This window comes from Suncus etruscus, chromosome 7 (genome assembly GCF_024139225.1).
Source record: "Suncus etruscus isolate mSunEtr1 chromosome 7, mSunEtr1.pri.cur, whole genome shotgun sequence".
NCBI classification, from domain to species: domain Eukaryota; kingdom Metazoa; phylum Chordata; class Mammalia; order Eulipotyphla; family Soricidae; genus Suncus; species Suncus etruscus.
Window position 1 is genome coordinate 70698570 of NC_064854.1, and position 21155 is coordinate 70719724.

The following is a 21155-nucleotide window of genomic DNA, read 5'->3' on the forward strand; positions in this document are numbered from 1 at the left end:
CTAGATTAACCATCAAACCTGTTGGTCCAGTTTCCACCTCGAACCTCATCCTGCAGATGGTCAACACCTCCACCATCACTGACCCTGCCTATCTGCTATTCATCTCAACCGCCCTTCTGCTTTGGCGACCCCCTGCCTATCTCTGACCCCTTCACTCTGCGATCCAGCCCCAAGCCTCACTTCGGCATCACCTTGGCACAGGTGGTGAGACTTGAACTTTGCCTTTTGGTACCCAATATGATTCCCCCTAAAATTGTAATCAAATTCTTGTCGTTGATTTCTCCTTTCAGTTCATGATTGCCCCCAATTTAACGTTTCTTGCCTGTTCTACTGGTTTATCTCCCCACATTGTTTCACATTTGTTTTTTCAGTCCAAGAACTACTGTGTTTTGGTTGTTTTAATGCCTAAATTGACTGTTAGACCTGAAACTAATTTATTACCCCTTAAAAATAACTCTGTGTCTCTCTCCTGCCGCAGGAGGAAACCAGTTACTGCTCTTACCCTTGCCTTATTAATGGGCCGGGGTATTATTGGTGCTGGCACAATAATTTATTCATTAATTCATACTCTAAAATCTGTTAATGCCTTAAGTATAACTGTTGTTAAAAATGTTTACAAACTTAAACTAAGTTTACAATACTTAGAGCACACTGTTAAATCCCTAGCAAAGATAGTGCAGCAAAACCACCGTGGTTTAATTTGGTTTCCTTTTTTTGAAGAAAGGGGGGTCTGTGTAGCCCTTAAAGAAGAATGTTGTGTTTTTAAGGATGAAACAGGTTTAGTTAGAGATAGCATTCAACGTATAGAGGATGATTTAGTAAATAGACAAAAAGATATAGAGCAGAGTGAGAGCTGGTACAAAAATTGGTTTTCTACCTCTCCATGGATAATAACAGTGCTCCCAGCCTTTTTGGGACCCTTCATTGGCTTCATGTTGCTAGTTTCCTTTGGTCCTTGGGCTTTTCGCAAACTCACCACCTTCGTAAAGAATCAAGTGGATGAAGCAACCAGAAAGGACTCAAAAGTTCTGTACCAACAACTATGCACCTCAGAAGACCAGCTGACGCCTGACATCTCCCCTTCTGCCAACTCTCCGCCACTTAAGTTTGAAGTTATTGAGGAGCTGGCGCATAGACCTCAATCTGTGCGCTCGCGCCTTGCCAAGCTTTGGAAACGACTGACTGAAGGGTAGCAGATGCGGTGACTGGAAGCCCCACACCTCTTCACCCAGTGTGGCCAGTCCACCAAGGCACGTCTGTCCCTTCCATATTGTATACTAAACAGGGGGAGATGTGGGAGACCGAGCATCCCACATATCAAAGGAACTCTGAATGAATTTTCCACCGCCTGATTCAAGCCATAAAGTTTGCTTAGCCCCGAGCCAACTGGAAACTCTGCAAATAAATTTAGCCCAGCACACAGAATCTGGCTTAACCTGATTCCTTAACCTTTCCATGGAACCTGTTTTTGTAACTGCTCTCAAGCATGTAGTTATTGATATGTTTTTGTAAAGTTTAAATTATGATCCTTATTGCTTGCACAAAAGAAAGATTTAAATGGAAAATAGGCTAAACAAAAATTGTATTTGCGTAAATATCAATTAGCTATTTGTTTAAGGATTTGCTTCCCCTCCCCCATCCTGCCAGGTTCCTCTTTATCCTTCCCGCCATCAAAATGTGTTTATGCTCCCATTGGTTAAAATTGTTGTACTTGTACAAATCTGATTGGCTTATGTTTCAATCCTATGTTACTACTCCTCCCACAGAAGCAGGGCATAAAAACCCTGCTTCTCCCTTCAATAAACCTCTTGACTGGAACACACCTTGAGCGTTCTACTAACTTCTGCAGCTTAATTTTTTAGGTGTTCACAAAAGAGCTTAACACTCGCGAATTATTTATAGTTGCTTTCTGCCTTCTGTCCCGGTTGAGAAAAAGCTGCTGGCCGGAATTCTCTCCCAGTAAAGGGCAGGAGCAGAGGCAGTTGTAATATACTGTATTCAGAAAATGTTTACTAAGAAGTCAGAATACGGTTGGAAGTATAGCTCAATAGTAAGGCCATGAATATGTATGGTTCTGCATTTAATTCTCAGAAGCACACATACAGGAAAAAAATATGGAACTGCAGTGAGGGTAGGGCATTTGCCTTGCATGTGGCCAACCTGAGATCAATCTCCAGGATACAATATATCCATCCTCCTGAACCTACAAGGAGTAATTTCTGAGCTCAGACCAGGAGTAACCTCTTAGCACCAATGAATGAGGCCCAAAAGCAAAAAAATATTTATCTTGCAAACATACTTTCTAATATAATACTACCTTGAAAAATCTAGGCAAATCAGAACATTTATATAGGATTACTTAGGAAACATGAACTTTTTGAATTTTAAAGTATAAACTATAGATTATCTAGACATGCACATTAAGTTTAATGGCATAAAAGAATTGTGATTTAAACATTTTTTTATCTTGCAACTTTTTCTGAGCACCTTTTAACTTCAATGTTTATCCTGGTACAGAGTATCTCTGGAATTTCTAGACAGAAATGAATGACATAAATTAGAGGAATTTATAGGGAGGGAAACGGAGGACATAAGAGAAAAAGATAAAGGAGAATGTTTCCAGTTTGTCACAGGGTATCAGTGAGGTTATGGTTATGGGATTCCAGGAAATGAGTAGAATGCTTCCCACAAAGTGATCACAAATAGTTATTGTAACCTCTCCCTCAACTTCCTGTCTATCTTAGCCAGATGGGAGGGGTCTGTGGTTGGTAACAATGGGGTTGCCTCAGAGGGAGAGTGGAGAAAAAGGAGCAGAGAGATGCAGCAGGAAGAGAAGAGAGACAGCTTGGATGCAGAGAAGCTGGTTAGCTTAGAAGCCATGTGAGATATGCACATGGTGGTTAGGGCCTTAATAAAGCTCCTGAACTTCATCTAACTACTGTGGGTCATTTCCTTGCCGTTCCCCTGATAACTACAGACCCACAAGGCCAAAGAGACTGCAGGCACCAGGTTGGACTGAGAAAGACCTCTCCATCCATCAGGCTTCACCAGGACTTTATAATTAATATTTAATAGTCAGTCAATGCTATCACACAGGTCTCTGAGTCTTACATGATTACCAATATTACTTGCCAATTCTGATGAGCTTTCTTGAAGAATTGGGAATAAGACTGTCTTTCTTTTGCCACTCAGATGATTGTGTTGGCAGTGTTTTAGCCAAACAAACTTATTTAAAAGTGTTAGGAAAGAACCAGAGAGATAGTTCGTTGAGTACTGCTCTTGGGATGCAGGAGGCTTTGGTTTAACCCTGTCACCTGATCCTTGGAGCACTGGCAGTAATAACTTTATAGCCCGGAGCTAGGAGTAAAACCTGAAATTATTTATTTTCCAAAAATGCTCTTATATAAAATTTGTTTATATGTGATATGTAAAAGATGTCATACCTTGTTATAATATCCACCCAGAGTCTGTTGTGTTCCTTGTATGCCAGGAGGTCCCTGTATTAGAAACCAAAGATTAAATGCAAACATTAACAAAATATGCATATTTAAATAAGACAACTAAGCACACTTGAAATGTTACTCTAGGAAAAGGGAGTCTCTGTTTAGTTAAATATTCTAATTAATAATTATATAAACCCTAATTTGTTAGGTTTTTAAAGGTATTTCTAAGTTTATTCCTGCATGAAAATAAAGAGAGGTCCTAAGAGAAAATGAATAACATTTTACTGAAGGTCAGATGTAAGCATATTCTTTGCTAAGAGAATTATGCCCATAAAAATTCTCCAGGGAAGTGAATAGCTTCAATTTATGCTAGATAATACTATTGGGTTATAAAAATATGTCTCCTAGAAAATATACAAGAACTCATTTTTTAAAATAGCTTTTCTCTTTAGAATAAGCTGGGTGAAATGTGATATTTGGGTCAGAAAAAGAGGTCTGCTTAGTCTTAAACCATTTAAATACTTGTAGTTTTCAATTCAGTAAAAACTAGTACTGGGCGAAGGGGAAAGAAGTAAAGATATTTTCTGTCACTTAAACTTCCAGGAAAAGAGAAAGAGAGGATTTCTGAATATTTCAGAGATTACATTCTGGGGAGAGGACCATACGAAAACACAGACTTTAACTTCATTTTAAATGAAATAGTTCAGGCAAATCCAGATTCTGCTATCTCAGAAAAGAGATTGCTTATTTCATCCATATCTTAAAATTTAGGAGGAAAGAATATATAAATACAAAGTTCTTTACATTTTAAGACAGAATAAATATGACCAAGAAAAGTAAACATTACTGCAATAGAAAGATTGCATTGTAAAGGTTGAAAGCTATAAAGTAAAAAAAAATTTAAAACATAATTGCTAGCAGTATTTATTGAAATAAGTAAACCTGAGATTCACTAAAAAAATTAATGTTGGCGAACATTTAAGACAAACGTTTTTAATGACCATTTATGATTAGAGATATATTTTAATTTGAAACCTTTGCACTGTAGCACTAAATATAGAAGACACAGAAATGGGTGATAAATGTGTGGAAGCACATTGGTACAATGCTTGAGAAAATAGTAGGCTTGTAATTGGAAAGATAAATGATACTGTTACCTTGCTGAAATAAAAACAGAGCTAGTGTCAGAAAATTTTCTCATGGAAAATGTCATGTTCTTTCTCCATCAACTAGCTTTTTATAAATATTATAGGAGTTAGATAGAATAATAAGGGGGTAGTGAGTAGGGGTGTTGTTTAACAAAATAACTAGCCATGGAGTTACAAGGTACTGACTAATTCTTAAAACTCAGTAGTCAAGAATGGCACAAGCATGAATTTAAGACAGTATAATCTAGTAATATCAATAGATAGCTCAGGAGTACATAAATATTTGATAAATGGTGGATGTATGCTGACAATAAGACCAACTAGATTAAAAAAATAGTGATGAGTGAACAAATATCTCTTAATACATGTATGCATCTTTAAAGTGAGTCTTAATAAAGAAGGTTACCAAATATAGCCTAAAATCCATAATACAGTCCCTCAAAATTAGAACAAAGGAGTCAAATAATAGTAAAACCATTTATATACTATTTCTTGAGTGCTGGGCACTTTATGAATTAATTATTCAATTACTACACTGATAGCATGAGACATATCCTATTACTATAACCAAATCAAAGGCAAAGCAAAAAAGTACTAGAAATTTTATCTGGCATAAGCTACACAATTGACTAGTATTTTAAAAGTCAAGTTAGTCATTCAGTTCTCATTTTGTCCAGCCTACTAATAACTTAAAAACTGAGTCATACTAAAACACATCTTACAGCAATGCATATTTTTTATCACATTGACTGTGCCTACAGGATGCTAGGAAATCACACTTCTATATTCAACTCACCATACAGAAATGAAAAATAAAATTTGTCAAAATGTGTACTTAAAAATTCTTATTCAGAAGAGGGCTTGGTTCAGGAGGGGAGGAAATAAATACTATGTGCTCAGAGACAATCTTACTAGAGAACAGAGAGAAACCCTTCTGTTCACCATGAGTTTCATCTCTTTAAATACATTTAATTAACATATAATAGAAAAATTATGCCTAAATACCCCAAGTAATTTTTCTCAAATTCTCAAGGGAACTAAAATTGCACCTTAAGTTTGCAGAAGCTGGGAGAGAAAGTTGTCTATAGATACAAGGCATGGGAGTGCCCCAAAAGGCGTTAAAAGACACTGAGGAAAAATAAACAGGAATGGTAGGGTTACATGACACAGAATAGGTATCATGTGGGTAAAAACAATAGAAAGTAGTGATGATGGGGCGGGGAAAAAAAAAGTAGTGATGATATGAGATGCTGATACATTATTAAATATTTGGTTGAGAATTTTGTTTAGTCTTTTAATGGTTGCCTAGCATATGACTAAGAAATGGTGATGACTTGAAATGGTGATAAATAATTAAAACTTGAGGTAAAATTTGGCTCAATATTTTATAGACTGCAAAGAGAGAGCAGCTATAGTCCATATCACATAATGCATCTATTTATGATCTAGAATGTTTTAGGTAGTATGTTTGAGTCATATAAGGTGGTGCTCAGAGCATACATAGTAGTCAGGGATTATTACTAGCAGTGGTTGGTAACTATATATGGTGCTGGAGACTGAACCAGACATAACCTCATGCAGGGCAAATGTCTTTTTTTTTTTTTTTGGTTTTTCAGGCCACACCCATTTGATGCTCAGGGGTTACTCCTGGCTAAGCGCTCAGAAATTGCCCCTGGCTTGGGGGGACCATATGGGACGCAGGGGGATCAAACCACAGTAGCGAACTTTCCTTGGCTAGCACTTGCAAGGCAGATACCTTACCTGTAGCGCCACCCCTCGCCGGCCCCTAAGGCAAATGTCTTAATTTCTACTATTTCTCTGGTTTCTTTATCTTGAATCTTAATCTTGCTTTGATCATAACACTGGGAATGTTCAATGCCTCTCCTCCCTCTAAAAATTACAATCAGAGTATAGCTCATAGAATAAAGTCACAGGTCAATAAAAATTTTTGAACAGTATTATTCAAATATTTAAAAGATTAGTAAGTCTAAGATTTACTTTTACATTTCTATATGTTCTGTTCTTACTATAAATGCCATATTCACAAAGTAGTGCTCCAAATTGGGTCAATTTGATATTTTGTGTTCTGCTGTTTAATTTGCTGATGAGAATTTATAATGGAGTTTAAAATTTTGTGTTCTTTTAGTTACTGGGATACCTTGTGTATCATAAGTCTCAAATACATAAGTCTTAATATATTAAATGTTTAAAGCTAATATCTTGCACTATGGGCAATACTGTATACAACCCTTTCACAGACGGTTGAAGAAATCTACAGTGGCTGAAAGAACACCCCAGAATAAAGGCCTTGGGCCATCAATCTAGATTACAGTTCAAATTGCAATGACTCGTGGCTTGTCCTAAAACTGTCAGAAAGCAAGAGCCTTCATCAGTATATGAATAATGGCACAAAGCAACACTTTGCATATTAATGCCAACAGCAACCATTTACTGTTAGGAAAACAATACATATCCTGGAGTCTTAAAGTCATTTTTCTGAGAAATATGCTATTTTTCTATTTTCTATTCTGGTACAAAGCACGGCTGGAGAAGATCCAAGAAGTCATTCATTTCCAAAGTTAGCAAGAGTTGTCAGTCATAAATTATCATTCAATTCTAAGGAAGAAGTTGATTTGTGTTAAGTGACAGATTCAGATCCTGAGCATCACATGATGTTATGAGAACTTCAGGGAACTTTAGAGGTTTTCTCTATGTTTTTTTTTTAACATAATTTTTATTTTGATCATAGTGGCTTACATATTGTTGAGAATAATATTTTAGGTACATATTTACATAAAATCAGGGGGGATTCCTATCACCAGTTTGTCTTCCCTACTTCTCCGTTTTTGTCCTACCTTCCATATCCTCTTCCCTCACCCCCAGGGCTGCTAGAATATGTGGTCCCCTCTGTACCTATCCTATTTCTTCGTAGTCTTACACCTGTTTGGTCCTGATGCCTCCTTTATTTTCCCCTCTAATTGGGGGTCAGGACTAGCTAGTTCAAGTTATGTGGTTTTGTTTGAAGAGGAGAAAAATGATAAACTGGGGTAAAAGTCTAATACGCCGAGAATAGGCAGAATTCTTCTAGAGGCTCTCGCCATCGGTTTGAGAGACGAAGGAGAAAAAGAAGGTGAAACAGTCTCTATGTTTTATATTGACACGGATTCATCAAGGATATATGTTGATGAGTTTGGTAAGGAGCAGAGGAGAGGTTTTCTCTGAAAAGCATCTCAACTTTATAGTTAAGGTGTTGAGTTCCCAAATACATCGTTTTACTGGGAAACTCTACTAGGACACTTTGTTGAAGATTTATGAAAAGGAAAAAATGTCCCCAAATCTTGCCCATGATAGTGATCCCAATGTGACCGGACAAAAATTATCAGCAAATAATGTCTATCTTTATGTAGTGGTCCTTTATTCTGTTTGTTGGGTTGGGAGACAAGGGTATCTCCATTACTTGATGAATACACAGTTATTGAATAGTTTATAATGCTTGTGAGCCCCAGGAAAACACACCTATTCAGATTGTAAGCTACTAGGGGTAGAATTTCTAATGTTGCTTCTTAACTGCAAAGAACTTACGTGATGTGATAAAGTAAATTAAAGCTATCATTAACTTGGGAGCATACACTCTCAAAAATAATTTGAGACATTTATAAAAGATTTTCTAGCCCAAATATTTTTTCCTTTAGATTTTTGGGTGATGTCCAGTAGAATTCAAGGCTTATTCATGGATTTGCACACAGGGATCACTCCTTTTAGGCATGTGGTATCATATGGGGTACCAGAAATAAAATGTTGATGAGCTACTCACTATACTATCTAACTGGCCCTTGAAAAATCTTAATAATGGTGGAAAACGGAGATATTATGGCTGCCACTAGCATCGTGAGATAAACAGTATGAAAATGATAAGCTGTTACATTACCAACCACTTAGTAGATTTAATTTTTGGCAATAGATTTTTATAGTGTAAAATATAGGAAGAAATTTTTGTTTAAAATTACCCATACTCATGCTGACTTGCATCTTTCAGTAAATTTAAAGTCTGCTTAACTCAGTCAACGCTACTGTTGTCTTTTGTTTTCCCTTATGTGCCCTTGCTATATAATTTCTGGGCTAAGCAGGCAAAGGCCTTCTGATCCAGCTTTAGGACACCTGAATTCGTATCTCTGAGGTCCTTTATCAATAACTCTCCTTCTTTAGTTCTTTCTCCTGAATGATTTTCCTTCCTTTCTTTTTCTCAAAAAAGAGTCTTTATTTTTTTTCTAAATGCTGACTAAATAAGTCTTCTTGAGTCATCCAGTTGCCACTAGTATCCACACATGGTAGCTCTTCAATCTCTTATTAGGTGCTTCTTTTTCAGAATTAGCAAGAATATATTTTCAGGTTACACAGACTGCCTCTGGTCTTGTGATTTTTCAATTAACTTCAGTAACAACCTTTGCAACACAAAAACTCTGTGAAGAAAGTTGTGCTAATAATACTTTTCAAATCATGCTAAAAATTGCTTTGCTGTGAGAACAAATAGAAAGTATGTTATTGGAAAGTCATTTGAGCTATTTTTGAGAAACATTTTTATTTTCCTAATAGCTTATATAAGGCTCAGAGATTGGTAATTATTTTCCTGTTGGTATTATGAGTGTGTCATTAGGAAGCTTAATGTCATTTATAGAAATGGTTAAATGAAGTATATTTCAACATATAGCAATCATTAAAAGAGCTAGGGTCACAGTGGGTTTTTCCTTTAAATATATTTCCATCAAAACTTATTATACACAACTTGATAAAGAATACTGATACTCATTATATAATTGTGTACATCTATGTATCTTCATTGGAGTGAAAATTTCTTGAAGGCAAGAAGTTTCTATTTTTATTTTATACCATATTTTATTTTATTCCATAACATGTCATTTATAGTCTTTCCCACTCTTCTCAAATGTTTGCTGAATTCGCAGCCGTTACTTTTGTAAGAAAAATGTTGAAAGAAAGTCAATTTCTTGCATGTTTGTTTTTGTTTCAGTTTGAAATGGCAGCAAACAGAGCAGAGGTCTTTTTGTTTCTAAATTTACAGAAGACAGGGCCAACAGATTTAGATTAATCTAAGATTCTGGCTAAATAATTAAAAACAAAGCAGTAGTGAACTACAGTTAAGTAGAAAAGAGTTTATTGGTATTTTCAAAACTAGAGTTACAACATAGAAAGTTGTATACTAACTGAGAAAAAAATCAATAATACTCCTTAGATAGAAAACATTTAGTAAATCAATTTCTTTTTCCTTTAGTCACAGATTCTTTTATTTGTTAAATATCACTCTAAATGAAAAACTATCCGCCAGTTCTTAGGAATTAACTAAATAAAGATATGGTAAAAATTGTAATAAATTTATTTTGAGATATTTTTATTACTCATCTTAGTGCCTAATGCTAGTCTTTCGTTATTCTGAACCTCAAATGAATGAAAATTCTCAAACTTCAAAGCTAATATTTCTGAGCTTTTTGTTTTGTTTTGTTTTGTTTTGGGGCCACATAGAACAGTGTTCAGGACTTACTCTGGTGGAACTCAGAGACAAAATGGGATGATGGAGATCAAACCTGCAAGTGTTTATCTTTTATATCTCTAGTTACCTAAAAATTTTGAGGGTTTCAGGGGAAAGTTTATTGCTTATGTTACATCTACAGTTTTTTAAATCTACTTTATTATATTTGTCTAAAATTTTATAAAGAAATGTTGAACAACTTGGTATCAGGTTTCATCAATTCTGTTTATGACTAAAACCCAACTACAAACATGCTTATAATCATGGTGCTTAAATTTTTTTTTTTTTTTTGGCCACACCAGGTGACACTCAGGGGTTACTCCTCCTGGCTATGTACTCAGAAATCGATCCTGGCTTGGGGGACCATACGGGAGATCAAACCACGGTCTGTCCTAGGTTAGTGCCAGCAAGGCAGACACCTTACTGCTCTGTGCCACCATTCTGGCCGCTTAAATAAAGATTTTATAACCCCCCCCCTACAAAAAAGGTTTATCAATTCAAATACTCAAATGCAAATGTTTTGGAAAATGTAATACAAATACTTTATGTCATAGGACCCCTGGGCTGACCACTTAGTCCAGGCGAACAAGATTCCCCCCACACCAGGTGGGTCTTCAGGGCCACGCCTGGTTAATCGGGCCCTGGGGGGAGGGGGTGTAGGAAAATTCCTCCCTAGGCATCCAAAACTACAGAGGCACGGCTGGGCTCAGAACACTCTGCATGCCAGGATTTCTGGGGTGTGTTTGACTGGGTATGTTGGGGGCTCTGGGCAGGACAGCTAGCCATAGGCCCCCTGGGCTGACCACTTACTCCAGGCGAACAAGATTCCCCCCCACACCAGGCGGGTCTTCAGGACCACGCCTGGTTAATCGGGCCCTGGGGGGAGGGGGTGAGAAATTCCTCCCTAGGCATCCAAAAACTACAGAACCGGGCGCGGGGGCGGTTAATACTTCATGTATTAAAAGTATTTCTTTTTCTTTTGTTATGTTTTTGCATATACAGAATGTTCATTTTGCATTCTGCCCTTTCCCACACCCATACGAAGTTCTTTTTTACTCCTTAACCTCTCTAACCCCCTCCCAAACGTCACTAACCTACATTACTCTTTTTAACTTTAGTAGTGTACAATCCTAATCACAGTCCAAAACTGTGCATTGTGTATGACAACCCCAAACTGTTTCAAGATACATATAATGGACACGTATTTCTTTAGAATATTTTGTGTTTCTTCTCTGACAGCTATAATTCTTTTTTTTTTTAATGCATAATTTTTTTTATTTAAAACCTTGATTACATACATGATTGTGTTTGGGTTTCAGTCATAAAAGGAACACCACCCATCACCAGTGCAACATTCCCATCACCCAAGTCCCAAATCTCCCTCCTCCCCCCCCAACCCCCGCCTGTACCCTAAACAGGCTCTATATTTCCCTCATACATTCTCAATATTAGGACAGTTCAAAATGTAGTTATTTCTCTAACTAAACTCATCACTCTTTGTGGTGAGCTTCCTGAGGTGAGCTGGAACTTCCAGCTCTTTTTTCTTTTGTGTCTGAAAATTATTATTACAAGGGTGACTTTCATTTTTCTTAAAACCCATAGATGAGTGAGACCATTCTGCGTTTTTTTCTCTCTCTCTCTGACTTATTTCACTCAGCATAATAGATTCCATGTACATCCATGTATAGGAAAATTTCATTGACTTCATCTCTCCTGACAGCTGCATAATATTCCATTGTGTATATGTACCACAGTTTCTTTAGCCATTCGTCTGTGAAGGGCATCTTGGTTGTTTCCAGAGTCTTGCTATGGTAAATAGAGCTGCAAATGAATATAGGTTGTAAGGAAGGGGGTTTTTGTATTGTATTTTTGTGTTCCTAGGGTATATTCCTAGGAGTGGTATAGCTGGATCGTATGGGAGCTCGATTTCCAGTTTTTGGAGGAATCTCCATATCGCTTTCCATAAAGGTGAACCTAGACAGCATTCCCACCAGCAGTGGATAAGAGTTCCTTTCTCTCCACATCCCCGCTCAACACTGTTTATTCTCATTCTTTGTGATGTGTGCCATTCTCTGGGGGTGTGTGAGGTGGTATCTCATCGTTGTTTTGATTTGCATCTCCCTGATGATTAGTGATGTGGGAACATTTTTTCATGTGTCTTTTGGCCATGCGTATTTCTTCTTTGTCAAAGTGTCTGTTCATTTCTTCTCCCCATTTTTTGATGGGGTTAGATGTTTTTTTCTTGTAAAGTTCTGTCAGTGCCTTGTATATTTTGGAGATTAGCCCCCTTATCTGATGGGTATTGGGTGAATAGTTTCTCCCACTCAGTGGGTGGCTCTTGTATCCTGGGCACTATTTCCTTTGAGGTGCAGAAGCTTCTCAGCTTAATATATTCCCATCTGTTAATCTCTGCTTTCACTTGCTTGGAGAGTGCAGTTTCCTCCTTGAAGATGCCTGTAATGTCCTGTAGTGTTTTGCCTATGTGCTGTTCTATATTCTTATGGTTTTGGGGCTGATATCGAGGTCTTTAATCCATTTTGGATTTTACCTTTGTACATGATGTTAGCTGGGGGTCCTAAGTTTAATTTTTTGCAAGTGGCTATCCAATTGTGCCAACACCACTTGTTGAAGAGGCTTTCCCTGCTCCATTCTAGGATTTCCTGTCACTTCATCAAAAATTAGGTGGTTGTATGTCCTGGGGAACATTTTCTGAGTATTCAAGCCTCTTCCACTGATCTGAGGACCTATCCTTATTCCAATACCATGTGTTTTGATAATTGTTGCCTTTGTAGTACAGTTTAAAGTTGGGAAAAGTAATTCCTCCCAATATTCTTTATCCCAATGATTGCATTTAGCTATTCGAGGGTGTTTATTGTTCCAAATGAATTTCAAAAGTGTCTGATCCACTTCTTTGAAGAATGTCATGGGTATCTTTAGAGGGATGGCATTAAATCTGTATAATGCCTTGGGGAGTATTGAACATTTTGATGATGTTAATCCTGCCAATCCATGAGCAGGGTATGTGTTTCCATTTCCGTGTGTCCTCTCTTATTTCTTAGGAGCAGAGTTTTTAGTTTTCTTTGTATAGGTCCTTACATATTTAGTCAAGTTGATTCCAAGATATTTGAGTTTGTGTGGTACTATTGTGAATGGGGTTGTTTTCTTAATGTCCATTTCATCCTTATTACTATTGGTATATAGAAAGGCCCATTGATTTTTGTGTGTTAATTTTGTAGCCTGCCACTTGCCTATATGAGTCTATTGTTTCTAGAAGCTATTTTTGATAGAGTCTTTAGGGTTTTCTAAGTAGAGTATCATGTCATCTGCAACAGTGAGAGCTTGACTTCTTCCTTTCCTATCTGGATTCCCTTGATATCCTTTTCTTGCCTAATCGGCTATAGCTATTAGTACTTCAGTGGCTATGTTGAATAGGAAGTGGTGAGAGAGGACAGCCCTTGTCTTGTGCAGAATTTAGAGGGAAGGCCTTTCAGTTTTTCTCCATTGAGGATAATATTTGCCACTGGCTTGTGGTAGATGGCCTTCACTATATTGAGAAAGGTTCCCTCCATTCCATCTTGCTGAGAGTTTTGATCAAGAATGGGTGTTGGACCTTATCAAATGCTTTCTCTGCATCTATTGATATGATCATGTGGTTTTTATTTTTCTTGTTATTGATGTTGTGTATTATGTTGATAGATTTACGGATGTTAAACCAGCCTTGCATTCCTGGGATGAAACCTACTTGATCGTAGTGGATGATCTTCTTAACGAGGCATTGAATCCTATTTGCCAGGATTTTGTTGAGGATCTTTGCATCTGCATTCATCAGTGATATTGGTCTGTAATTTTCTTTTTTGGTAGCATCTCTGTCTGGTTTAGGTATCAAGGTGATGTTGGCTTCATAAAAGCTATTTGGAAGTGTTTCTGTTTGTTCAATTTCATGAAAGAGTCTTGCCAAGATTGGCAGTAGTTCCTCTTGGAAAGTTTGATAGAATTCATTAGTGAATCCATCTGGACCTGGGCTTTTGTTTTTCGGCAGACATTTGATTACTGTTTTAATTTCATCAATGGTGATGGGGGTGTTTAGATATGCTACATCCTCTTCCTTCAACCGTGGAAGATTATAAGAGTCCAAGAATTTATCCATTTCTTCCAGGTTCTCATTTTTAGTGGCGTAGAGTTTTTCAAAGTAGTTTCTGATTACCCTTTGAATCTCTGTCATATCAGTAGTGATCTCTCCTTTTTCATTCCTGATACGAGTTATCAAGTTTCTCTCTCTCTCTTTCTTTGTTAGGTTTGCCAGTGGTCTATCAATCTTGTTTATTTTTTCAAAGAACCAACTTCTGCTTTCGTTGATCTTTCGGATTGTTTTTTGAGTTTCCACTTCGTTGATTTCTGCTCTCAGCTTTGTTATTTCCTTCTGTCTTCCTATTCTTGGGTCCTTTTGTTGAGCATTTTCTAGTTCTATTAGCTGTGTCATGAAGCTACTCAGGTAAGCTTTTTCTTCCTTCCTGATGTGTGCTTGCAAAGCTATAAATTTTCCTCTCAGTACTGCTTTTGCTGTGTCCCATAAGTTCTGAGAGTTTGTGTCTTTATTGTCATTTGTTTCCAGGAACCTTTTTATTTCCTCCTTGATTTCATCTCGGACCCACTGGTTATTGAGCATGAGGCTGTTTAACTTCCAGGTGTTAAAGTGTTTCTTCTGAGTCCCTTTGGAGTTCACAAATAATTTCAGAGCCTTGTGGTCAGCGAAGGTAGTCTGCAAAATTTCTATCCTCTTGATCTTATGGAGGTATGTTTTATGTGCCAGCATGTAGTCTATCCTGGAGAATGTCCCATGTACATTGGAGAAGAATGTGTATCCAGGTTTCTGGGGATGGAGTGTCCTATATATATCCACTAGGCCTCTTTCTTCCATTTCTCTCCTCAGGTCTAGTATATTCTTGTTGGGTTTCAGTCTGGTTGATCTGTCCAGTGTTGACAAAGCCGTGTTAAGGTCCCCCACAATTATTGTGTTGTTGTTGATATTATTTTTCAGATTTGTCAACAGTTGTATTAAATATTTTGCTGGCCCCTCATTCGGTGCATATATGTTTAGGAGAGTGAATTCTTCCTGCTCTACGTACCCCTTGATTAATATAAAATGTCCGTCTTTGTCCCTTACAACCTTCCTGAGTATAAAGTTTGCATTATCTGATATTAGTATGGCCACTCCAGCTTTTCTATGGGTGTTGTTTGCTTGGATAACTTTTTTCCAGCCTTTTATTTTGAGTCTATGTTTGTTCTGACTATTCAGGTGCGTTTCTTGTAGGCAGCAGAAGGTTGGATTGAGTTTTTTGATCCATTTAGCCACTCTGTGTCTCTTAACTGGTGCATTTAGTCCATTGACGTTGAGAGAAAGAATTGTCCTGGGATTTAACGCCATCTTTATTTCAAAATTTGGTGTGTCTTTTGGGTAGTCTTGTCTTAGATTAGGTCTTTCAGTTTTTCTCTTAAGACTGGTTTTGTGTCTGTGAAGTTTCTGAGCTGTTTTTTGTCTGTGAAACCATGTATTCTTCCATCAAACCGGAAAGTGAGTTTTGCTGGGTATAGTATTCTGGGTGAAGCATTCATTCAGCTCTTGTCACAATATCCCACCACTGCTTTCTGGCATTGAGCGTTTCTGGTGACAGGTCTGCTGTAAATCTCAGGGAAGCTTGCTTGAACATGATTTCCCCTTTTGATCTTGCTGTTTTCAGAATTCTGTCTCTATCTGTGGGATTTGTCATTGTGACTAGGATGTGTCTTGGGGTGGTTTTTCTGGGGTCTCTTTTGGTTGGTACTCTTCGGGCATGCAGGATTTGATCACATATATTCTTTAGCTCTGGAAGTTTCTCTTTAATGATGTTCTTGACCATTGATTCTTCCTGGAAATTTTCTTCCTGGGTCTCTGGGACTCCAATGATTCTTAAGTTGTTTCTGTTGATCTTATCATAGACTTCTATTTTCGTCTGTTCCCATTCTTTGACTAATTTTTCCATTGTCTGCTCATTTGCTTTAAGTTTTTTGTCCAATCTCGCCTGCTGTATGGAATTGTTATGTATCTCATCTTCCACAGCACCAAGTCTATTCTCAGCTTCTGATACCCTGTCCCAGAGCTTATCCATTTTGTCATTCACTTCGTTTACTGACTTTTTCAGTCCTGTTAGTTGACATGTTATTTCAGTTTGGAGTTTTGTCATTTCTGCCTTCATATTTTCTTGGTTCTTATTAGTGTTCTGTTCAACTCGATCCATGGTTTCTTGGAGTCTGTTGAGCACCTTCCATATTGCTAGTCTAAAGTCCTTATCTGAGAGGTTGATTAGTTGTTCAGTCATTATCTGGTCCTCAGAATTGTCATCTTCATTCTCTATGTCTGATGCTGGCCTGCGTTGTTTCCCCATTGTCACACTTGTATTATGGGTTTTTCTACGTGTTGTGGTGGTATTCATTGTCTATATGATGTAGGCAGCACACTCCTCTGGCTCCTCCCTTTCTGGATGGGCTGACTTGCCTCTAAGGGAGGGGAGTCCTCCGTGGATGAAGCCTCACACTGTGTCAAATCTTACGCCCGAGCATGCAACAGAGAAGACAGTCCAGAGAGAAATGTTTGCTTCTGTGATATAGTGCCATTCTTAGTGTGATTCTTCCTTCTTGTTGCAATGGAGTTCTTTCCTTAGAAAGAATGCACGGCCGCGTAGCGAAGCGGAGCAGCCGTGCTCCTCTGAGCCTCTTTTTGCCCCACTCGCAAGAGTTTCACGCAAGAGGACAGTAGACAGACATAGACAGGTCACACTCACAGTCTTTCACAGCTGAGTCCCACTGGGCCGGTGTACTTTCGCGGATTTTCCCCGCCTGGTGTCACACACAGGGAGCCAGCTTTTGCAAAGGTTAGCCGGTTTTTATGCTCTGAAGTCCCTCCCTGAAAATGGCGTCTGGGCGAGCGAGGTTTCTGGAGGCTCTTTTTGCCCCACTCGCAAGAGTTTCACGCAAGAGGACAGTAGACAGACATAGACAGGTCACACTCACAGTCTTTCACAGCTGAGCCCCACTGGGTCGGTGTACTTTCGCGGATTTTCCCCGCCTGGTGTCACACACAGGGAGCCAGCTTTTGCAAAGGTTAGCCGGTTTTTATGCTCTGAAGTCCCTCCCTGAAAATGGCGTCTGGGCGAGCGAGGTTTCTGGAGGCTCTTTTTGCCCCACTCGCAAGAGTTTCACGCAAGAGGACAGTAGACAGACATAGACAGGTCACACTCACAGTCTTTCACAGCTGAGCCCCACTGGGCCGGTGTACTTTCGCGGATTTTCCCCGCCTGGTGTCACACACAGGGAGCCAGCTTTTGCAAAGGTTAGCCGGTTTTTATGCTCTGAAGTCCAGCTATAATTCTTACGAAATGTTGTCTTATACAGTGACGATTCTAACCACTTTATATCTTCTTTTTTTGAGCTGTTTAACAAGGAATTTTGGTGAAAGAGTCCCCCAGTTTAATGCTTATGATTGAACCATATCATGGGAATAATTGGAATTGTTCTTATGGCCCCCATATGCGACAATAACACCACATGGCATTGCTTCTTATTTGCATAGGCACATTAAAATGGGAAAATACTATACATACAAATAAGATCCTATCTAATAGAGATTGGAACACACAAATCTTGTAGTGCAAAGGGACCTTACACCCTGAACATTGACATAACGACCTGGCACAGACCTCAGAAGAAAGGGCATTTTCCATTCTCCCCTGAACCAGGGAAGCCATCCACAAAACATCCAGGCTGGTCTATAACATCACCTGGAAGCAGTCCTCTACCACGGAAGACCCTACACTGCTCAGACATCGACCTGCTCAAAAGAGTCTTCCCTTAACACTGAGAAGACTTAACAACAACAACGACCTGCTTACAGGACAGGGCTCCCTGCATTGCCCTTTGATTGTGAGGTGAAAGGAGAGGACGCTCCACATCCTGACTTCAATGTAGGATATGCAGATTCCAGGATCTTTAATACAGCAACATGATACCAAAAACAGAGACTGTGTGAAAAATAAAAGTGTGTTGGCACTACAGACAATGTCTTGGATTGGACGATCTAGCTTGCCTGGAGCCTAGAGTTGGTGTTGTGCCAGGAAACTTCAGGGATCGGGTCTCTTTATATTTAGGCCAAGGTTATTTCTTTCCATGTCCCTCATATTTTGGTGGGCCTATGCAAACAACAATTGCCACTCTAACACCATTTTTACTGTGCTCCTTTGACTCTAATCCTTAAAAAGAACTCACTTAAAATTTGAGGTTAACTTAAGCTAATATGCATGTATATGGAAATGTAAGAAAATACTATGCCTGTAATGTTTAAGGAGTTACGTAAGTTTTATGGCTTTGGATTGCCTTGTGTGCTGTTAAGAAATATTATAATGTGTTACAATCTGGGGACTTGAGGGACAAAGTAATTGTACATGGATTCTGTCTTAATGTTCTTTGGCTGAAATTTCAAAGTTAAGATATCAGCAAGGGGACTTCTGAGAATTATGTTATGGGTGATTGTCCTTCCACTGCAACTTTACCTTGTCCTCTTTCTTTGCATCCTTGTTCTCATAATTAAAAATAAAAATTTAAAAAGAAAACAAATACTTTATGTTTATATAGTACATGATAATTATGAGTGCTTTTATTTTGAATTTTCTGAGTGGCAGAATATTGTGACAAAATATGCTATCTCATTTGATTACCATAATAAGTGGAGTATTATTCTATTATTAAACCAACACAAAGAAACAGATCCCCCCAAATCACATAATATACAAGTGAGAAAAAACATATCTAAGGATTTTTCTAGTCTGATGTATGCCTATAAAACATTTATTAAATATTTCCTGAGTAAAATGACTGGAAAAGTAAAACAGAAAGATGATATTTGTAGTATAGGGCAGAAGAGAGAACAAAAAGAGAAAATGAGTACAGAGAAAGAGAAAGAACACCCTAAAAACTATTTTCTAATCCACTGTGAGGACCAGTATTTTTACTTCTGGCACAAGTGTATGAGAAATGAAACTATTTAATGCATGCCAAATATCTATGCTAGCTTTGAATATAGGAGTTGAAATTGATTTAGATGTCCAATAACAGATGAGTGTATCATAAAATGTGGTACATATACACAATGGAATACTACATATCTGTAAGGATGATGCAATCATGCAGTTTGCTGCAGCATGTATGTAACTGAAAGATATGTTAAATGAACTCAGCCAGAAGATAAATATAGGTTAATAATACTTATATGTGGGGCCCGGAGAGATAGCACAGCAGCGTTTGCCTTGCAAGCAGCCGATCCAGACCAAAGGTGGTTGGTTCGAATCCCGGTGTCCCATATGGTCCCCCGTGCCTGCCAGGAGCTATTTCTGAGCAGACAGCCAGGAATAACCCCTGAGCACCGCCAGGTGTAGCCCAAAAACCAAAAAAAAAATAATAATACTTATATGTGGTTTTAGAATAATTGCAATGCTTTAATTTTTGTTTTATTTTATTTAAACCATTGGGATTTAAACAGTTCTTCATACAAACAGTTCTTCAGTTGGGTTTTAGACATAGAGTGCTTCAGAACCAAAATCCCACCATCAGTGTCAGCTTCCCTGTATCAATGTTCCCAGACTCTATCCCATACCACGACCCTGTAGTACCCAGTCTGCCAGCATAACAGGCTCATTTTAAAATTTGGTTGTAAAATTTTGGGTCTTATGATTTTATTGTTGTTGATTCTGGCTTAGTTCTGTAATTTCTTTTTTTAAATATGAATATTTAGTTAAGCACCATGATTACAAGCATGTTCATAATTGGGTTCAGTCATAAACAGAATACCCTCCACCAGTGCAACATTCCCTCCACAAATGTCCCCTTCCCCCATCCCTGCCTATATCACAATAGGCATTCTACTTCTCTCATTCTTTAACATTGTCATACTAGTTGTTAGTGTAATTATTTCTCTAACAGCATTCACCACTCTTTCTGGTGAGCTTCAAAGTTTTGTAATTTCTTAACACCACCAATACACCTGAAATTCCTTGGCCCCTGTCTCTCATTCTTTCATATTTGTATTTCTCCTCCTCCACTCAATTTTTTTCTTGCTCCTCACTATACTTGGGTTCTCGACAACTTCCTTTTAAATGATAGTCAAATATCAGCCCCTACTATCTAATAAAAATCTCATCAGAAGACTCACTGAGAAGTATTTCCTCAGCGTGGTTGACTGACCAAGATTTTTGATAGCAAAGGTGATATTTCTCATGCTTAGTAACAAAACATTTATTTGGCCTACCTATGAAACTCCCTTCCACTGTATTAAGTGTGTATATATTTGAGCTTTTTACTTCCAAACATAAGGAGTTATACAGGAAAATATAGCCTTGATTAATTTTTTCTTTACCTGGAAAACTCATCACCAAAAGATACTTAAAACTAGCTTATTTCTCAATGTCTTCTGAACGCCCTTGCAGTTTTAAACAGAAAGGAATGTTCTGCTTTTGGGAGATCCCTAAGGACTTTGAATACTTGCTAACTGATTTTTACCTCAGAATTAACATTCAAAAAGTTTGACCAGGATACAGCATTAAACTGTTGAGAAAATTTTTACCAGGTATAGATTTGCAACTCTTTCAGATAAATTTGTCTATTTTATTTGACCCTAATGCAACAACTTCTTACCTCAGAAATTGGAAGTTTGATATGGAACCCAGCTCCTTGCAAAAACTTTATCCTGCATCAGTATTGACATCCAGGGACTAATCAAACAGGAACTGCTTTGAGATGTTAAGATTCATCTTTTCTTTTTAACTCTGGACTTTTATTTAAAATGTGTCTATTCATCAGGTCTGCATATCACCTAAAGCCAGGTGAAGTGTTTTGTAGCTCAAACTATGTATACTAATCTGATATGATATAATATACATATACATTTACAAGAGAGATATGTTGTATTTTGCATAGAAACAAATGTGAGCTTTCTTT

The 21155-nt window shown here is 37.9% G+C and overlaps 1 protein-coding gene across 1 annotated transcript in view; it reads right to left on the minus strand.

Moving 5' to 3' along the window:
• COL19A1 (collagen type XIX alpha 1 chain) overlaps positions 1-21155 on the minus strand; it is a 433347-nt gene that overhangs the window by 119985 nt on the left and 292207 nt on the right. Inside the window, exon 16 of the mRNA XM_049777641.1 lies at positions 3444-3497. Within this exon, the coding sequence (XP_049633598.1) occupies positions 3444-3497 (54 nt within the window). The remainder of the gene's footprint in view (positions 1-3443; positions 3498-21155) is intronic.